This window comes from Geospiza fortis, unplaced genomic scaffold (genome assembly GCF_000277835.1).
Source record: "Geospiza fortis unplaced genomic scaffold, GeoFor_1.0 scaffold11, whole genome shotgun sequence".
NCBI classification, from domain to species: Eukaryota; Metazoa; Chordata; class Aves; order Passeriformes; family Thraupidae; genus Geospiza; species Geospiza fortis.
In genome coordinates, this window is record NW_005054304.1 from 12,856,832 (window position 1) to 12,875,021 (window position 18,190).

The following is an 18,190-nucleotide window of genomic DNA, read 5'->3' on the forward strand; positions in this document are numbered from 1 at the left end:
AGGAATGCTAAAATAAAGAAACAGTACTTAAATATTCTTCCCCCTTTCCTACTTGAGATCAGTGGTACCCAGTCACATGCTGTGTTCTTCACAAACCACAAAAGATGTGAGCACTCACGTTTCTCCTTGTAACCAGCTATTGAAGAGCTGAGAAGCATTGTTCAAAGATTCTGAGTCATTCATACTGCAGGCAAAGTCTAGAACAGATGCACGAAGAAGCCTTGGAAAGAGAGAGAGACAGAGAGAGTGAGAGAGATATTTTCCTACTGCTAACTATTGTTTGAATGCATCAATAACATGAGAAGTTAAAAATAAAGATTGTCCCACCTCTGCAAATGGTCTCCAGAATCCTCCCAGCCCAGTTCATCCACAGTTGGTTTTACCAGATTGCGAAAATATCCCTGAAATAGAAAAAGGGTGTTGGTTACATGTGTAGATTTCTTTAAATAATAATATATTTAATTTCGTAGTTTGTTCTCCTTCATTTTTTTCAGAACTAGCATCTCTTGAATGAAAAGTAACATGAACAGGCATACACACAATCTTTCCAGATCCCCACAGCACGCCAAGTCTGAATATTTGCAATACTGATGTGCAGACAGGCAAAGCCAACCTGCTGCTCTCTAGCCTTGTCTGTGTTCCCAGATGAAGGCTGGGGTACAGCAAGGACACACTGCCACAACTGCTTTCCAGAGATGATAGTTCAGGACATACCTACTTTAGTGACCATTAAATCATGTTCAGTATTTTAGGTCAACTAACAAACCTACTCACTGCCACATAGAGATATAGCCATCCTTTGTGCTGAGGACAGGTGTTTGAGGTTTTGCTGCCCTATACATCTTTATTGAATGCAGGACAGCCTTGACTAATAAATACCTGTAACACGCCTTATGGTGACAGATTATAAGAATAATTAAGTATAATGTCTTTTCTCCAAGTGCATGGTCCTGAATGCAGAATCCAATTCAGATACCACTATGAAGCAGTGTTTAAAGGGTTTTTTAAAGAGAACAATAATGAAAAGTAAATGCAATAGTTCAGCAACACTGAAAATCACTTGAACTTCAGTATTATTCTTGTGAGAGATTCTGAATTATCAGATTCAGTGGTCCCAAGCTGGGTTGGCTTTTAGTTAGCTTCATCACCTGAAACAGGGGATAGAGAGTTTTATCATCTTCGAGCATGTTTGCAAGGTAAGTTACAGCTGATATAGCTCTATTCCAAGGCAAATAATCTGTTTCCTTTCCTAGGTATTTTGTGAGTTCCAGGGGAACAGAGTAATTCACAAGTCCAGGTCTGTGGAAGGAGAAAACATAACTTCTGTTATTTTAATGAATTTGAAGATCCTGCTTCTCCAAAGATATTAGATTTACTATTTACTTTAGAAGGCCTGAAATAGTAAAGTTTGTGAGGAAGAAAGTTGTCTGGAATGTAACTTGGCAGGTGTTTTCCAACGAGATAACCAAGGATTACTGTTGATCAATGCCTAACCGTAGGAGTTGTGCCATTGTCAGAAGACTGCTAGCATTGTGCAGCAGCCCAGTGTGCCTAGAAGTGGGCAGCCTTTAACTGACTGACATTAATATCACAAAAAAAGAAAGGAATTGCTGGTTGGTGACATCCTGGAAGGCTGAGGAGACTTAGAGACTGTTACAGATTGCTTAAAATTTATCTGTGTCAGCATGGCTGGGTTCAAGATCTAGAAGTTTCCAACCAAGTTTCTAAACAAACTACTAGCTGAGGTGGTAGCTACTCAATGCCTTGGTATGCATTGTAGGCACGCCTCTGCTCTTCTGGATACCTAACTTCTTCTGGAGTGCTTCCATTATTGTTAACTATATGGAGAAAACACCCCTTTATAAGACCTGTGCAACTGAAGCCTGCTTTTTTCTTGCCATGGTACTGAAAGGGAGCATTTCTTGTGATTGCAATGGTAATGCATTGATAATTCATACTTAAATGCACTCCTTTTGGAGGACAAGATAATGCAACAAATAATTGAAGCTCATACCAGTCAGAAAATTTCTTTCAACCACCTGGGTTGCCTGAATCTTAATTATTAGGCAACAGAAAGTGAAAAATTTGTGTTGAAATCTCTGTAGAGAATTAGTTTACCTTGCTAAAGAAAAAGCGTCATCCAAAATCCCTGCACGATCAGCAGGTGAAAAGCTCTGTGTGAAAAGAGGAAAAGAGGGATCAAGAATATACAGATTATTTGCAGAAAAATCCCAGCCTTACAGACCTCTTATAAGAGACCCACCAGACAAGTTAGACATTACAACACTCACTTTGTGGTTTTGGAGCAGAAGATTGCTTAACCTGGCCCAGTTTTGACTATCATAATTCACCCGGAAGAATCCAATGTGGTCTGGATTAACATTCACAAAAGTATCAGTAGAAGATGGTATTGGAATTCCTACAAAACAAACAGTCATCAGTTTGTGCACCTTATATGATGCAGATCTCACTGGAGATTCCTTGACTCCAAACATTTTATTTGGTTTTAATGGATATCAAAATAAGGTCCAACCCTTAATTTAATTTATTTCTTTATTTACTTCTAAATGGCTCTCAGTAAAGATGAGTTATTACAGATTTTGATGAATGTCAGCACTTGTCTTACACAAATGAATTGCAGTAATTATTTGGGGTAGCTAGTTTGTTAAATTTGAAATGGAGGTCTTTCTGAGTAGGATGAGGATGGTGAGATTTAATGTTGTTGGAAGAAGTAAAAAATTGCAAAGAAGCAGTTCTTGCAAATATATATTTTTAAACATTTTTCATCCTCGTGTGCACTATTAAAGTTCTCATATTTTATCCTTCATTAGTTTCATTTTCCAGTTTGTTTCAATTAAATGTAACTTTTCTTTCCTTACTCTTCTTTGATTCTATTTTTGTAAGTGTTGATAAAAGATTTACAAAATAGGCTGAGACTTCATGCAAGCACTCATGTTTAGGGATTTTCCCATTTAAAATGAATACTTGAAAATTTTTCTTTCTCAGAAGCTTGGCCTGGTCCAGTTGGTGATGCTACTTATCAAAATTTTTCTATTTCATATTGAAATCAATGGTCTTGAAATCTCTGTTTTGAGGGTGGCTGTAGTTAATAGCATGTTTCTGTTTGGATGTTACATACAAAGTATTTCTAAAGAGATTTTACCCTACAGTTGCTGTTTGTGAATGTAGAAGTAAGCACCTAATCAAGACTTTGCATGATTTGTGAAGTTAATAGCCCCTTGCAGCCCTCAGATCATATGGAAATCAGAGAAAGAAAATTTCTTTGTGTTAACTTCTGACTTGTATCATAACGTGAGCTATTTTTTTGTTTGTTTTTGCGTGGATACTAAAAGCAACCATTTAACAAAAAACCCACCCCGGAACAAAAGACAAATTGTATTTTAAGAAAGTAACAAACAAGTACAAGATAAGCCAATTGTAATATTTTTGACATTCAATGGGATGTAATTTAAAATCTGAAAAAATCTGAAAAAAGTAATTTTTCCCCACAATTTTGTCCACTGGAGGTGTAGTAGAAGAAATTCAGATTTAACTGCATAATAGAACAATGATCAAAAAGAACAATGTAGGAATTTTCTCAGTTCGGAAATCAGCATAAGAAAAGGTGATTAATCATTTGTAGCTCTTTTTCTTTAATTGAACTCAAGTTGCCAGTTTACCATGCCACACAAGCATTCATCAGCCTCCCACTTCTCTTTTCTTGGACTGGACAATGGCCATATCTAAGCCAAATTGATTTTAGTGCATTATAATTAAGAGTATGCATAGATATTTCCTTGAATAGGACTGTATTTAAGATGCTTAAGCACTATACTGAAACTGACTCTAAATTGACATCATGTTTGTACAGGGGAAATAGTAATATTATCACTGAAATTACTAGTAACTGGAATAACCAAGCTGTGTGCTACCTCCTGGACCTGAAAACTGTAAAGTAGGAAAGCTCATTCTGTGCTCTGTTTTTTGTAAATTATATGGAAAACTTTCATCCATTCATTATCCTTAAAAGAGAATACATTTACCTGTAGAATCTGATGCATTGTAGAAGGTATAATTTGATGAATCACCACGATTAAATTTGACTGGTATATTCCATTTGTAACTGAAATTATTTAATGGGAAAGAAAGTCAAATTACATTTGAAGCCAAATAGTAAAAAACCCCCCGCAGTATGTCTTTGTTTGTTTATTTTAATGCTTATATATTGTTTTTTGAAGCTGACTTGTGCTTATGAACATATACATTTACTAAATAATGTCAGGCAATATTCTAGCAGGATACAAAGCAACTGAGTTAGTAAAAGATGATTATATGTCAGTAATTTGTGTCAAGGTTAATGTTGATGTGTCTAGGGCTTTGTGCAGACACTAGTTAATCTTTGCAATGCTGACTTGAAATAAATGGTTAAGTAATACAGAAGTTTTTCACAGATGGAAAAAATGAAAGAGTTTAAGCCACCACTGTGATACAGTTAATAGGGCTTCTTGCCTTTTCCAGCCTATTTTTCTTCTCCAAGAAAATCCTAATTCCTTCATTAAAAAGCACTGGGAGGCAAATGCAACCTTACCTCTTGCTCCTCAGCTCCTTGTATATCTTTATTGGGTAGGTGCAGATTTCTCACTCCAGGGCATGCCCAGGACAAAGATGAGAAATTTGGGCAGGAATGGAGCCACAGCACAGCCTGACCAAGACTGTGACCAGGCAATCAGGGATATGGGACAGCAGAGCATGCTGTGAGTGTATCGTCAGCCACCTGCATAGAGGGCTGCTAAAATGATCAAGCCCTTTTGAGCAGTCTGCTGCTCTTCCATATTAGTTTATTATACTTTATCCCAGGGAGATTTCCCCTTGGTGACAAATGCTATGAGAAATATATGTCATCTTTATAACCCTGGGTTAAGTAAATGGTCACTAACTTCCAGAAAATAAAAAAAATTAAGGTTATGGTATCTCTTCCTACCTCCAGGAAGAAAGATTTATTGTTTTGTATCTCCTAAACAAATTATCTTAACAGATTTATACACTTCTGGTTTTACTTGTTCTTTTATGGAGCTTAATATGATGGAATTTAGACAGGTATTTTGTTTCCCAAGGTAAAACTGATATAGGTTTTTGGGGTTTTGCTTGTTTATTTGTGGGTGTTTTTTTGTTGGTGGTGGCCGTGGGGTTTTTTTTGTTGGTGGTGGTGGTTTTTTATTGTTTTTGGGCTTTTGTTGTTGTTGTTGTTCATATAGGTTTTGTTGTTTTGGTTTGGTTTTTTTAACTTATTTTTGTAAATGCATTTAATAAGGTACATTTTACTTAGTTTCTACCTGGTTTGAATCAACATCTGCAGTAGGAACTTACCCAAGATCAGAAGGAGGATGAGAAGCATTTGCACTGGGATCCAAAAGAAACCGTTTCTGTGTGAATACTGAATTATCTCCCATCTCCAAAACAGGGTAGCCCATCTGCCTAGTCCATGTGTCCATGACTTCCTTCACAGGTTTATTACTTGCCTGTGAATGATGGAAGAAGGTTGTAGTGAAAATGGAAATTCAGTCCTAAGAGGAAAGAAAGTCTCTCTAGTATTAAGAAAAAGAAAAGCAGAAAGGGGCAGAGGAAAGAGCATGTTCAGGACAAAAAAATCCTCCATTAAATCCTTTTATGGTGCCTGTCATTGAAGAAAGAAATTATTTGGAAACTTGAACACCCACAGAAGAAATGAGAAATGTGTAGGCAGGAGACTGGCCAGTAATGTGGACAAGAAATACTGATAACCTTTGAGGCCCCTTGCAAGCTCAAAGATCTCTCAATTTTTTTCTGACAGAAAAACTGAACAGGACAGAAAGGACACAGTGGGATTTTTAAGGGCAGAAGCCTCCTTGCAGTGTGTCCTGTTTTGAGTGTGAAGAAAGAGCCAGTATTAACCACCAGCAGCTGCACCAATGTAAAATTTGATTCATTCTGTGAACCCTGAATATCTGGAGCTGAAGAAAGCTGTCACTACCTCCCGAGGATGCCACCTGTGAGAGAAGTGAGCTAGAGTCACTTCTAGTGACCTTCTTCAGATGAGGAAGATGATGTGAAGATGCAAAGCACTAGAGAGAGAAAGCAGGAAGTTCTGCTGAGTAGGAAGAAGTCTGGGACCAAGGAGAAGACTGGAACTAAAAAGCAAAAGCACAATTTAGTCTGTGTGCATGTCCACAGGGTTGGAAGAAAAGGAAATAATATCAGGGAAGAACCTGGCAGTATGCCAGTGTAATGGGGGGTAATGAGATAGATGGAAAAAATAGTCCAGCCTCAAGGAACAGGAAAGATCAGAAAATGGTGGCACAGATGATCACCCAGCTGGGACTCAGAAGCTAGAGAGGGATGTAAGCACCAAAATTACTTGTGAATTGATGCTACTGATAGCTTTTCAACACCTGAATCTGGAGAGAGAAAAGAGACAGTATGGGGTGCATGATGGTGGATGAGAGATGTTTGCACACATGAAATGAGTTTGAGTTGCAGGGGCAATGTTTCAGCAGCAGGGTGTTTGTTAGCAAGGCCTCCTTTCTTGGTTCTCACTCCACTCCCACAGCCTTATGCGAAAGAAAGGAAAGGAAAGGAAAGGAAGAAAGGAAAGGAAAGGAAAGGAAGGGAAGGAAAGGAAAAAGGAAAGGAAAAAGGAAAGGAAAAAGGAAAGGAAAAAGGAAAGGAAAAAGGAAAGGAAAGGAAAGGAAAGGAAAGGAAAGGAAAGGAAAGGAAAGGAAAGGAAAGGAAAGGAAAGAAAAGGAAAGGAAAGGAAAGGAAAGGAAAGGAAAGGAAAGGAAAGGGGAAAGGAAGGGAAAGGAAGGGAAAGGGAAAGGGAAAGGGAAAGGATACTGGGAGGCTGCCTAGCTTGTGATCTCTCGGTGACAGAAGAGCTACAGAATATTAAAAGTTTGAGAAACTGAAATCAGTGAGTGAGATGTGAAACATTTATTAGCAAGGGTTTGGGTTGATGCAAAACACACCTCTTCTAGAGCTTCCCAAAATTGTTGTGTCTTGGCATTCTGGAAATGGTGTTTCTTCAAATATGCCTAGAGAGAGATGGAAGACCATGAAAATACTACCAGTGTTTCTTGTTTGCCTATGAAAACAATACACATATTCAGTTGTACAGGGATATGGAGAGTACCTCTCAGTTGCACAGAGTATCCACACATGGGTGGTAGTACTGTGAGTGGGAGATTAAATGGATCAGTATTCAGCTGATGAAATTCCTTTGCTGTCCAATGCATCCCATAACACCAAAAGTCAGCGTTTTCCAGAGTGACTTGTTAGTAGGAAATAAATTTGTATTTGAAGATTTCTTTGTGTTTTGTTTAAATGGACACCACTATACCCTGCTGCAAATTTCTGACTAATATAAGAGGCTGTTTAGCAGGAGGAAGATATTTAATGAGATTTCGCTACCTGTGGACTCAGAGTGGAAGTAGGAAAGTCTAGTCACCTCTACGTTTTGATCAAAACGATTCTTACAAGGAGTAATGGTATTCAGAAAAGAATTGCAATGCCTAAACCTCCTTCCCATCCTGTGTCTTCCCTGGCTGATTGGCGGGTGTTTTCCTACCCTGTCACCTGCTTCCGGTGATGTTCAGTCAGTAGATGGTGCTGTTTGTTTCGCTGTTGGCCGCAGCTGCCTACCTTAGTGCTCCTGAAGGCACTGAGCAGCAGGGAAGGGTTAGGGTCTTGGAGAAAAGGTGGCTGTATTTTCCCATCTTGGGTAACTGTTCTGATTGAGTCAGTGAAAGGGGGAGTACAGGAAAATACAACAATCTTGTAGCAGTCCATAAATGTGCTCTTCATGAGAGAGGGAAGTAAGAACAAATGTGTTAAGCCTGCACTGTAACGCTTGTTACCAATGTATGTTCAGAATAAAGGACAGACAAGTTTTCTCCTTGTAGGTTGGCTCCTTTCTCCCATTTTGTAATTTTGTAGCATCACGTTTTTCCTCCACAAGAAAGGACTATGAACTGTGCAATGTATCTCTTTTCTTCTCCCTATTACCTGCACTTTTTAGGGCTGGGTGTCCCTGCATCAGGGCATGGATGAGCTGACGCCTCTAAGAATGTCCCTACATGTCAGCCTTGTGTGGGTTGGAGGATCATGGCCATAGGAAGCCGCAGACACACTTTACAGCAGAATAAGGGGATCTCAGTTGACAACAGGATAGCAGTGCGGTAGAGGAGGTTTTTCCACTAAAAGCTGTCAGGAATTTAGGTCCTCACTGGCTATCAAATCTTTATGCAGTTCACATTCCTGCTTCTGTGGGAGCATGGAACTTCTTCCCCTCCATGTTGTCCACCCAGTATTGAAATCCACTAAGTACTTTTGCTACCAATACCAGGATCTCTGATATTCACATTTTGAATAATGGCTTTGCTACTGTCACATGAAGATGGGCTGTATGTCTGGCAGGTTTTGATGCCACCTTTACCTGACAGCCTTTCTGGAAGAGCTCTGGTGTAATCCAATCTTGAATCATTCTGAGGATTGATGCACCCTGAGGACAAAGGGAAAGGGGAGAAGGTCAATCCACACTGCTCTAACATGATTTTCATTCATCTAAACGGCAACATGAGAATGAGTATTTTATAAGGCAAAAAAAAAAAAATCATCCATCAGACTAAGGAAGTGGTTTTTCTACTTCCTTTGTGGGATAGCATGCCTACTTGATGGAGCTTAAATCTGGATGTGAGAATCAGTCTTTAGTTGTGATCAGACACTTGTTCCTAGGTTCAGCTCCCGAGCCCTGCTGCTGCAGCTTACTGTCTTGCCACTCTACCAGTTTGTGTGAACAGGGCTCTGTGTTTCATGTGGAACAGTTCAGGGGTGAGGGCAGCTGGGGACTCCCCCTGTCAGGGGAACAGCCTGAGAGAGGCCCTGACTTCAGACGAACACAAAACAGGAAGGAAACTCTAAAAATGCTGCAAGTCTGGGGCTTTACAGGTTGGGTATGCCATCTGAAGTTAAGGAATGAGATTTGCTGAGGACTAGTGTAAAAGCTCTGGCCTCTGAAGCAGGGTAGAATTGGAATCAGAGGAGTTACTAACTGGGGCTTCACAGAAAATAAGCCAAACAATTAGGACCTTGAAAGAAGAAAGAAACAAAAGGAAGACAGGAAAGAGAAGTAGAAGAGCCATGTGGAACAAAGAACAGAGTGCGCACAAGATGATGAAGAAAAAAAAAAGGAGTGCAAACTCCATCTAAGATGCAAAATACAATTTTAGGATTAGCATGTTTTCATTTTCTGAGCTAAATCAAGGGGCAGTTGAGAGCCTAATGCTATGAATTATTTAAAAATCCAGTTGTCCCATGAAAACAATAATATTATCTGAATTCTCAGTAAATCCTGTTTCCTCTATTTATGTGTCTGAGAATAACAACTAGATGAGTTATGGTAGAGGGACTGTTTGAACAGATATGCCTCACTGCTTTTCAGGCTATTGTTGGAGAGTCAAGGTGGTCAGCAGATGACTGTTTTCTGATACAGAAATCTGATGTGTTTGCCATGGAATATGCTCAAAACCAATTCAGTAACATTTAGAAGAGATATCCATTAGTGGTAATCCTAAAGCTGCTTAATGATCAAAGGTGATCATAAGGCCACGAGTATGCACTAGGGAACCTCAGTTCCTCAGCTTTGTCTCTCAGCCACTTCTTATCTGATATCACCACTCAGAAACTATCCCCTCCCATTTATATTAAAAGCCAAAGTACAAATACACACTTATACATGATTTGATAACAGTGGAGACTTCTTTTGCTTTAAAATGTAATGTATAGTTAGTCACTTGCACCTTCTACTATTATTTTTCAGTCTCTTCCCCCCTCTCTTGTCATTCCTCTGTAGTCCATGATGGAGTCTGAGGAAAACTCATCCTAACAAAAATCACCGATTATAGGAACACCAGTATTTTAATAACTCCCCTTTCTTACAACTATTTGGGGAGGCTCAGGAAAGTGACCTTAATTTGACTAGCTGACATTCTGTGATGGGGGTATAGGGGGGAGTCTTTTATCAACACCCACATAATTTCATAGTAATTGCCAAGGATGTGGCAAGACTTGTTTGTGGCAGAAATGTGGAAGATTAATCCTAAACTTCTGTAGCTGGGAAGTTCCAAAAATATGGAGGCCCAAGAACAAATTTCTAACAGAACATTTAAGACAAAAAAAAATCACTGATACTTTAATAAAACCTTTCAAAATAAGAAAGAGGATTAAACTGGGAAAGAGATGAGATGCAAATACTTTTAAAAAGCAGATTAAAACAATTATGTACATTAATTGTTTACTCACCAGCTCTACTCTAGTAGAGCTTTCCTAGCATATAATGCCCTATCAATCCCACAGCAGTTAGAGGCTCTCATACAGAATACACTGCAATGACTCCATAGACCCTTAGGCAATTCATTGGGATTTTAGGATTGGATAAGCTCTCTTGTTGTTCTGGTAAGGCTAACAGAGAGCATTCCAAATTATGCTTTATTTGTTTAGCGATGAATATTATCATGAGAAGATGGTTTTTAAAAGAAAAATACAAAAGAGAAGCCAAAACAAAGCCAAAAAGAAACAAGCTAATTTTGTCACGCATTTATATATAAATACCAACAGTAATTTGAGCTAAATCTACGCAAAGACTTTCTCTTTCCAGCCAAATTATAACCCAAGCCAAATTATATCCCAAGCAAACTGTTCCCAAACAATGCACAAGTCCTCAAGTGTTTTTGCTTAAAAAAAAATGAGTTCATGTTGTAATTATCTAGGCACAAAGGGATGAGTAAAAGCTAGGATTTTTTTTTCTCCATTGTTTTTACAGCCCCTGCAAAAGTATGTTTCTTACTTAGCTTACCACTAAAATAGATTTTGATCCAGAGTATTTGATTTAGCTCTGTATATTTCGTGACTTTTGTTAGTTTGATTTAAAAACTGTTACACAATGCAGGTTTTTACATGGTTTATGGTTTGACTGTGAGGCATTTATGATGCAATAAATACTGGTTGTATTGTTGGATAGGGGATTTAACAATTGAAAACAGAAAACTGATGGAAATGGATGGATCATGTCTAGCTAATAAAAGTAGTATCTATAGTTACAGACTCTAGCACAGCTGAAGCTAAAGTCAATGCAATATATACTGTATGTTTAGCTGATAATGGGAGCTTGGAGGGAAAGCAAGCAGTGTTTAATAATGCTGGATTTTGTGTGTTCAGTGGAAGCGTGTTACGGCATCAGATAGGGAACACTGACTGGGTCATGTAAGAAGCTGCCAATAAAATATTGTGTATCAGGTTCAGAAGCAGCATGGGAGATGGCTGGTTGAGGAGAAGAGTGACAGGAGTGTTTTCTTTGGGCTTGTCTCTTGATGCCCTGCAGAAAACAACTGGAGGGAACAGTGTTGTTGGGGCCCTTGAGTCAAGAGACTTGCCTGGTTTGATATGGGGGGGCACCTGCTTTGTTCCAAGTCTAAGCCTTGTCTAAGGACTAAGTGGCTTTGGCTACATCTGATATGGAGAGAAAGAAGCTGGCCTCAGCCCCCTAAGCTGGGTCTTCAAAGTGATGATCCTCAGGCTGGCTGCTGGCATCCCTCAAGCTCTGGACTTCACAGCATTTTCCCACAAGGGCTGATCTCCAGGCTGCCGCCCCACACAGCAAGTACTACCAGAGGCCATGGGCTCCCAAAGGCCTCTGTGTGCCCTGGTCACAACAGTGGTTGGATGACTCCAGCATTCCAGTGTCTCTCTGCTCAGACAGACCCAAGGTATCCTAGCTAGCTCCTTAGGGAGTCTTTATGGGCACAGGTCCTCACTGCCGCACGCTGGGACGGGATGAGCAAAAATCTTACCAAATGCTTAATGGAGTGTCTGCTACCACCTCCTGGGCTACTGGACTATTGCACTCTAGTGCACTCCTGAGCTCCACAACTTTCAGTGAAATGTGGAGCTAATTTTTCTCCCAATTAAGCCAATGCCAGTAGAGGCTGGTGTAGCCCATCTTTGCTAAGGTTTTTTGGGCGGCTGGGATACTGTGAGCAACTTGAGATAAAAAGTCACTTTCCTGTTTTAACTGCTTGGTTCCCTGCCTTGCTTCCCCAAAACAGAAGTTATGCTGGCCTGCAGGTGTGATGGAGAAGTGACAGAAAGGATACCTGGACATCTGCCCTTGCCTCCTCTACCCTTGTGTTAGATTATGAGTCTTGACATAACTGGGCTGCATCAGCATGAGGTGATGGGAGAGGGGTGTGATTAGTACCTTGTTTAGTTTCATTTTAAACCCAGCACTCTAGTGGCAGAGGCCGGTGACACCGTGCTTTGCCTGCATCAGTTCGCGCTGCGAGCAGGCCTGCATGGTGCACAGTGGCTGACCACGCTCTGCTGCTCTGCTCCTCTCACAGCTGCTTTTAACTGCATCGTCACTGACAGCAGTTGGGAATGTCCCAGAACAAAGATCTGCACAGACACAGCTCAAGTGAGTTGGGAGTCCTGATTATGAGCACCCCTGACTTTTATGCCCTCTCCAAAGTTGCCCCTTTCGTTGCATCCAAAGTCACAAGCAGAGGATGTCCTACCTTACTGTAGGATATCCCGTCAAACACAGAGGTGATTTCAGCTGGAGATGACACATTGGCTACAATTGGGTGGGAAGACAGCAAAGAGTCATCCTTCAGTACAGGAAGCACATCCTCAATTAAAACCTGTTCAGGCTGAGAAAAAGACATTGGAATGGAAACAAAGGCAGGAGTATATGCCTACTTCTCAAATAAGTAGCTTGAACTTCAACTTCTCTAGGCAATTTGAAATACAATGAAATTTCATGCCTCTAAAGAAGGATTTGAAAACTCTTGCTTTACGTCTGAGAGGGGAGGGACACATTTTCTCCTTAACTAAGAGAAATTTCCTTTTTCAGATCCTGTTTTCCTGTGTGTATCATAACACAGACGCACCCATCCCACCCTCCCTTGTCCCCAGTAGGGCAAAAAGAGTAGTCTGTGTTACCAATTTCAGAAGTGTGACAAAAGCATTATGGTTTCCTCTTGTAAAAGAGGAGCTGGGTAGGAAGGGAGGGAGGGAAGAAGTAGGCAGGGTTCCCCATCCCAAGGCTTAATTTTTTTTTAAATTTATTTGAATTTTTTTAAAAAGATTAAGTAGTCAGCAGTTAAAATCCTCTTATTTCCTAATCAATATTGACCAAAAAATACTAATATTCAATTTAGATTTTCTCTTCTAATACTCACTAGGATAGCATTGAAATGTCTTAGATCTTAGATTAACACAATATCTAGATTTAAAAAAGGGCTTTTATATTTTAAACTCGGTCATTAGATTTTTTCTTACATAGTTAGGACCACAGATCTTCTACCTTAAAGTGTAAAAATGACCCAGGGAATTATTTTGTTCTTAGCCTCTTTGCAGGGAGAGAGGCAGGTAAAGCAGCAAGTAGGCACTGCCTGCTTCTAAAGTCATTAGGCTCAGGAGATAGTAGATTTTAACAGGTTCAACCTACGCAAAACCTACTCTGCTCCCTTCCACTGGCATGTTGTGTATGTCTTAGCACCCAGAACCTCATTACACCTGGACACCTGGGGAAAATATGTATGCTCTGTGCCATCACATCTGTTTGGGAGGGGAGGAAGGAAGGAGTAAGAAAACTCCCTTTATTCACAGAATATAATGCCTATTTAAGGTCAACTTTGCAACCCCCCTAAAGCGTCTGGAGCTGGCACAGTTTTTAGCACTTTGGCTGTCCACTGTCACTGCCTATTTTTGCACTGTACAGAACAGAGATTATCTGAGTTGGAGCATTTGAAGGACACTTACAATGCTGGCAGAAGCTGAATGGGAGTCCACTATTTTCCTTGATAATAGCTCAAGCTGTGGAGACAGGCCCAGGTTCCCAGCCCTTACCAGATCATATAGCAATCCTAAGTCCCATGAAGACAGTACAGCCCAGGAAAATCTCCATCTTTCAGAGTTAGACCTTTAAGCAACCCTGCAAAACTGTTAAGGCTCTGTCCAGAACTCAGGTGTTATTTGCCATAATAACCGAACAGTAGACTCACTGGTTAAAAAAGAATGACTCTTCCCTGCAGACTGAAGCTTCACAGAGTTCACTTTGACTAGCTTCAGACCATAACATAGGTAGGTGAAAAACGTAGACCAACTTTTTCTTTATGTTGCACCACACTACGTTAGTTTTCTATAAATATACTTTAAGTCTTCATCATCCTTGTCTAAATTTTACTCCCTTCCAAAATGTTCCTCCCAGCCCTGCGAACCCTCTACAAGGCAGAAATAATTACCATTTTCCAATCTGGTTCTGTTGCATTTACTCCCAGGAACTCAAAATAACTGGCAAATCCTTCATTTAGCCACAAGTCATCCCACCAGTCCATGGTTACAATATTTCCAAACCACTACAATTATAAACATAAAGATGTAGGTTTAGATAAATAGTACATGTACTTTTCAGTATCTCCCATCTGCATATAGAACATTGATTTGCTTACTTTTCTTCCTGCTGCCAGATGAAAATTATCATAATTCTGGGGTTTGAATAGGAATGAAGGTCTTGCCTTGTGTTAAAACATCGCTTTTATTATAAAATTACATATTACTCAGGAGATTGCTAATGATTCATGTGCCACTGAAAATATTTTTAGTTTCTTCCTCTTGATTTGATGATTTCTGCTTTTAAGGATATGTTTTCAGACAGCCTCCACAGTGTATAACTGTTCTTGTTTGCCTGCCCAAAAGAGACATCTGCACACGTAAATTAGTTTCTCTAAGACATTTTAGACAGATTTTCGTAAACTGGCTGACAGTCTGGGCCCAAGCATCTAACTTCCTGAGAAAAATTCCAAAGCAGTAGTCATGGTATTTTAAAGCTCTACCAGGAATCTGTTTTAACATGATCTTTTGCAATCAGATTTTGAGCACATGTAGAAGATCCTGAGATGAAGTTAATGACAGTATTTTCAAGATTAAAATGTTGTGACTATATATTTGAAACACTGTAAAAGTGACTCATGTCCTAAAATATACCTGATGAACGAGCTCATGGGCTATAACAGCAGCTACTCTCTGTTTGTTGGATGTGGCTGACTCCGCAGGATCATACAGCAGGTTTGTTTCTCGGTATGTGATCAGCCCCCAGTTCTCCATAGCACCTGTCCCAAAATCTGGAATAGCTATTTTATCTGCATTAAAAGAAAGAGAAAACAATTACCACTGTATCCTCTAAATCAATTAGCTTCTCTGTGTATTTACAGCCTGTTTTGCTTTTCATTTGTAATTCTGGCTTACTACTGTGGACTGCAGGCTATGATCTGTGTTCAAGAAGAGAACTGGCCTAAAGCAAGTGCCCTGGATCTGCTGAGATTAACAGAGGTAAGATCAGTTGCACTTGCTGAGGATCTGTCCTGGAAGGTGATGCTATGCCATCTCCTGGGAATGTGCATATCATACATTACTTAAATTTGGCTCCAGAAATTCATACTATTGTCTGGAGATGTGCTGTAGGCAGTAAACCTCCTGAAACTATTTGTAGAATAATGAAGCATGACATTGTTTGTCACACTGTTGTATTAAAAATATTTATTGACATGTTAACTGAAGTAAATCCCCCATGCAGTGAACAACATCTGCTTCTACCCCTGGCAATTTGCGGGGGTCACTCATTTATGGTCAGCAATCAATATAAGTTTAAATGAGAATTACAGACTCAACTGAACTGGCATTTTTTTTCTGCAAATAATGACCACATGCTTTCTATGTGGGTTAGTGAAAAAGTACAGATGGAATTAAAACTGAATAGAATGAAAACCCCTCACCCCACTCCAACAGGAGATAGGAATTAGTTATTTTAAATTAAACAACTTGATTACAGAATCAAGCTGATAGTTTGGCAAGGATTTCAATGACAGTCAAAAGGAGGGTACAAGGAGAAAGGTAATGACAGAAGCCATAAATCAATGTGAAATACAATATTTAAATAAATCATTATGCAGAAACATATCTAATTCATCAGGTTTGAACTGGATAACATAATAATGAAGGAACAACATGGCAAGTCAAGGTTAGGGATCCAACAAATAGACATTCTGGGAAAAACAGTGTAGAATCTACAAAAGTATCTATCCTGTGACACTGCTGACCTGAAGATACCAGTCTGTCCTGTCACACAGACAGGCCTTTATCCAGATGCTGCTATGGCACAGTCATCAGGCTTTCATGACAGTGAAAGTTTGAATATAAAGCACAGGTGAGATATAGTACCTATTATTACTGGGGACAAGTGTGTGAAAGAACAACATATTGTACTGGTTTCCCTAATTCAGTTGTCATTGAAATGCAAACATATTTACAGTAAACTCAGGTGCTGTTTTGAAGGGAGGAGGTAAAAGTCTTTTGTTAAAGTAACATAGGTTAGCCTGATAGGTACAGGTACAAATAGCCAACAAAAGGTTTGCACAGCATTATTGTCTTCAAAGTTTTGGGGATTTTTCCCCCCTGTATTGTCTTGACTTGTTTGCAGCTAGTATTTTTCCATCCTTTTAATTTCATGAACTAACTGAATTACCTCTTTGAAGGTCTTAGGAGGGAGATTTTCCAAAACTCTGGTTGCATTCCCAGCTTGATTACTGTGCATGTTAAACTGCATGAATTGGATGCAGAGTCCAAATATCTCAAGCTAAAGGATGCCCACTACATTCTCTTTGCTTGTTTTGTAACCATGGGCAAAATTTTAGAGCATGCCCGCTCTTATTTAGTCCCAGATCTTTATTTAGCCCAGCAGTAGAAACTACAAATTAGATGCTGGACCACATTCATCTTCCTAAGACATGGATACACACCCACTTTGCACTAAGGTTAATAAACAATATGACATACTCTCTGGCAGTTTACATCTTCACTTATCTCACTGCTGACTTTTGTCCAGAAGTTCATATGGAAGTGGTACATATTTTTCTGAAACTTTTGGCTCTGTTTTAGCTCGTGATGGTCCTTTGCTAATGACACCAATACTTGCCTTGATTTTCCACAAGATGCTTTAAAATAAACATGCCAGCACCAGTTCTTCAGTTCAATAAACTGAACTGTGAGAACTGGCAATAAAACAGTGACTGAGACCAACTCATCCATCATGACATTTAGAAACATCTTGAACTACATTGGTACAGTTTTAAAACATCCTGACATAATATCAGCAGTTAGCAACCAAATGCTTTCATGCTGCTTTCCACCAAAGCACAGAGATCTGTAGGACCAACATAATCATGACACTGAACTAACAAAATAAAAAATATAAATGTTCATAGTTACCCAATTTTGGAAGAGAGTAGCTCAAATTAAAGTACTGTTCAAAGAAGTCAAATACAGTTTTTGTTACATTTGCTGCATATTCTGCCGTGTGTATTTGCTGTGGCTGCGCGTAAACTCTCAGCTGTAAAATACAGAGAGACAATTAGAAAAGTTTTCAGTTAAGAGGAATCAAGCATCTAACACTGAAAAGGCATTTAGCATACATATCAGTAACACTGCAGGTTTTCTCTGAGACTGGTCTGAATGTTGAATTTTGTTCCCTATCACATTTATTCAATAAAGATTTTCAAGTGTTGTACATAAGAGATACCAAGCCAACATGTGCACACTTTCCACTGTTTGTCTGAATTTTAAAATTGGCAAGACCCATATCCAGAAGCTCACAGTGGCCAAGCCTCAAGCTTGTTACATACCACCTCCTACTTCCCCATGGCCTGGTGTTCCCAAGGAGGAAACCTAGGCAAGCACAGTCAAAGGGGATCCACTTGTTCTGAGCAGTTCACTGATCTTGACTGATCCCATCAGATCAATCTTCAGGAGCACATCTGTATTGAAATGTGTCAGAAGGCCATAGCACCTTATTTTATTCACCTTCTTTGTACCTTTCCTATGTACTGTCATCATGGTTTCCTCTTCTTGCATGTTTGAAGACCTCAAACCCACTGACGACCATGCATTTACTAGATCTGTGACCCTTCCCAGACATGTCCTGCTGTCTTCCCTGCTGTCCCATGCAGGTTGAGTGGCTGCTTGAGCAGGACCTTGGGCCACACAGCCGCAGCTTTGGTGCCTTCTGGTCTGCTGCACCCCAGGAAATCATAAGCAAAAATCAGTT

The 18,190-nt window shown here is 39.7% G+C and overlaps 1 protein-coding gene across 1 annotated transcript in view; it reads right to left on the reverse strand.

Annotated features, from left to right (window-relative positions):
- The window catches only part of ENPEP (glutamyl aminopeptidase), a 34,480-nt gene that overhangs the window by 4,133 nt on the left and 12,157 nt on the right, over positions 1-18,190 (reverse strand). Inside the window, exons 4-16 of the mRNA XM_031066434.1 lie at positions 17,356-17,476; positions 15,076-15,230; positions 14,334-14,447; positions 12,603-12,737; positions 8,468-8,533; positions 7,002-7,067; positions 5,368-5,519; positions 4,044-4,123; positions 2,292-2,419; positions 2,119-2,174; positions 1,149-1,299; positions 328-401; positions 119-220 (exon numbers count right to left, since the gene is read on the reverse strand). Of these exons, the coding sequence (XP_030922294.1) occupies positions 119-220; positions 328-401; positions 1,149-1,299; positions 2,119-2,174; positions 2,292-2,419; positions 4,044-4,123; positions 5,368-5,519; positions 7,002-7,067; positions 8,468-8,533; positions 12,603-12,737; positions 14,334-14,447; positions 15,076-15,230; positions 17,356-17,476 (1,400 nt within the window). The remainder of the gene's footprint in view (positions 1-118; positions 221-327; positions 402-1,148; positions 1,300-2,118; positions 2,175-2,291; positions 2,420-4,043; positions 4,124-5,367; positions 5,520-7,001; positions 7,068-8,467; positions 8,534-12,602; positions 12,738-14,333; positions 14,448-15,075; positions 15,231-17,355; positions 17,477-18,190) is intronic.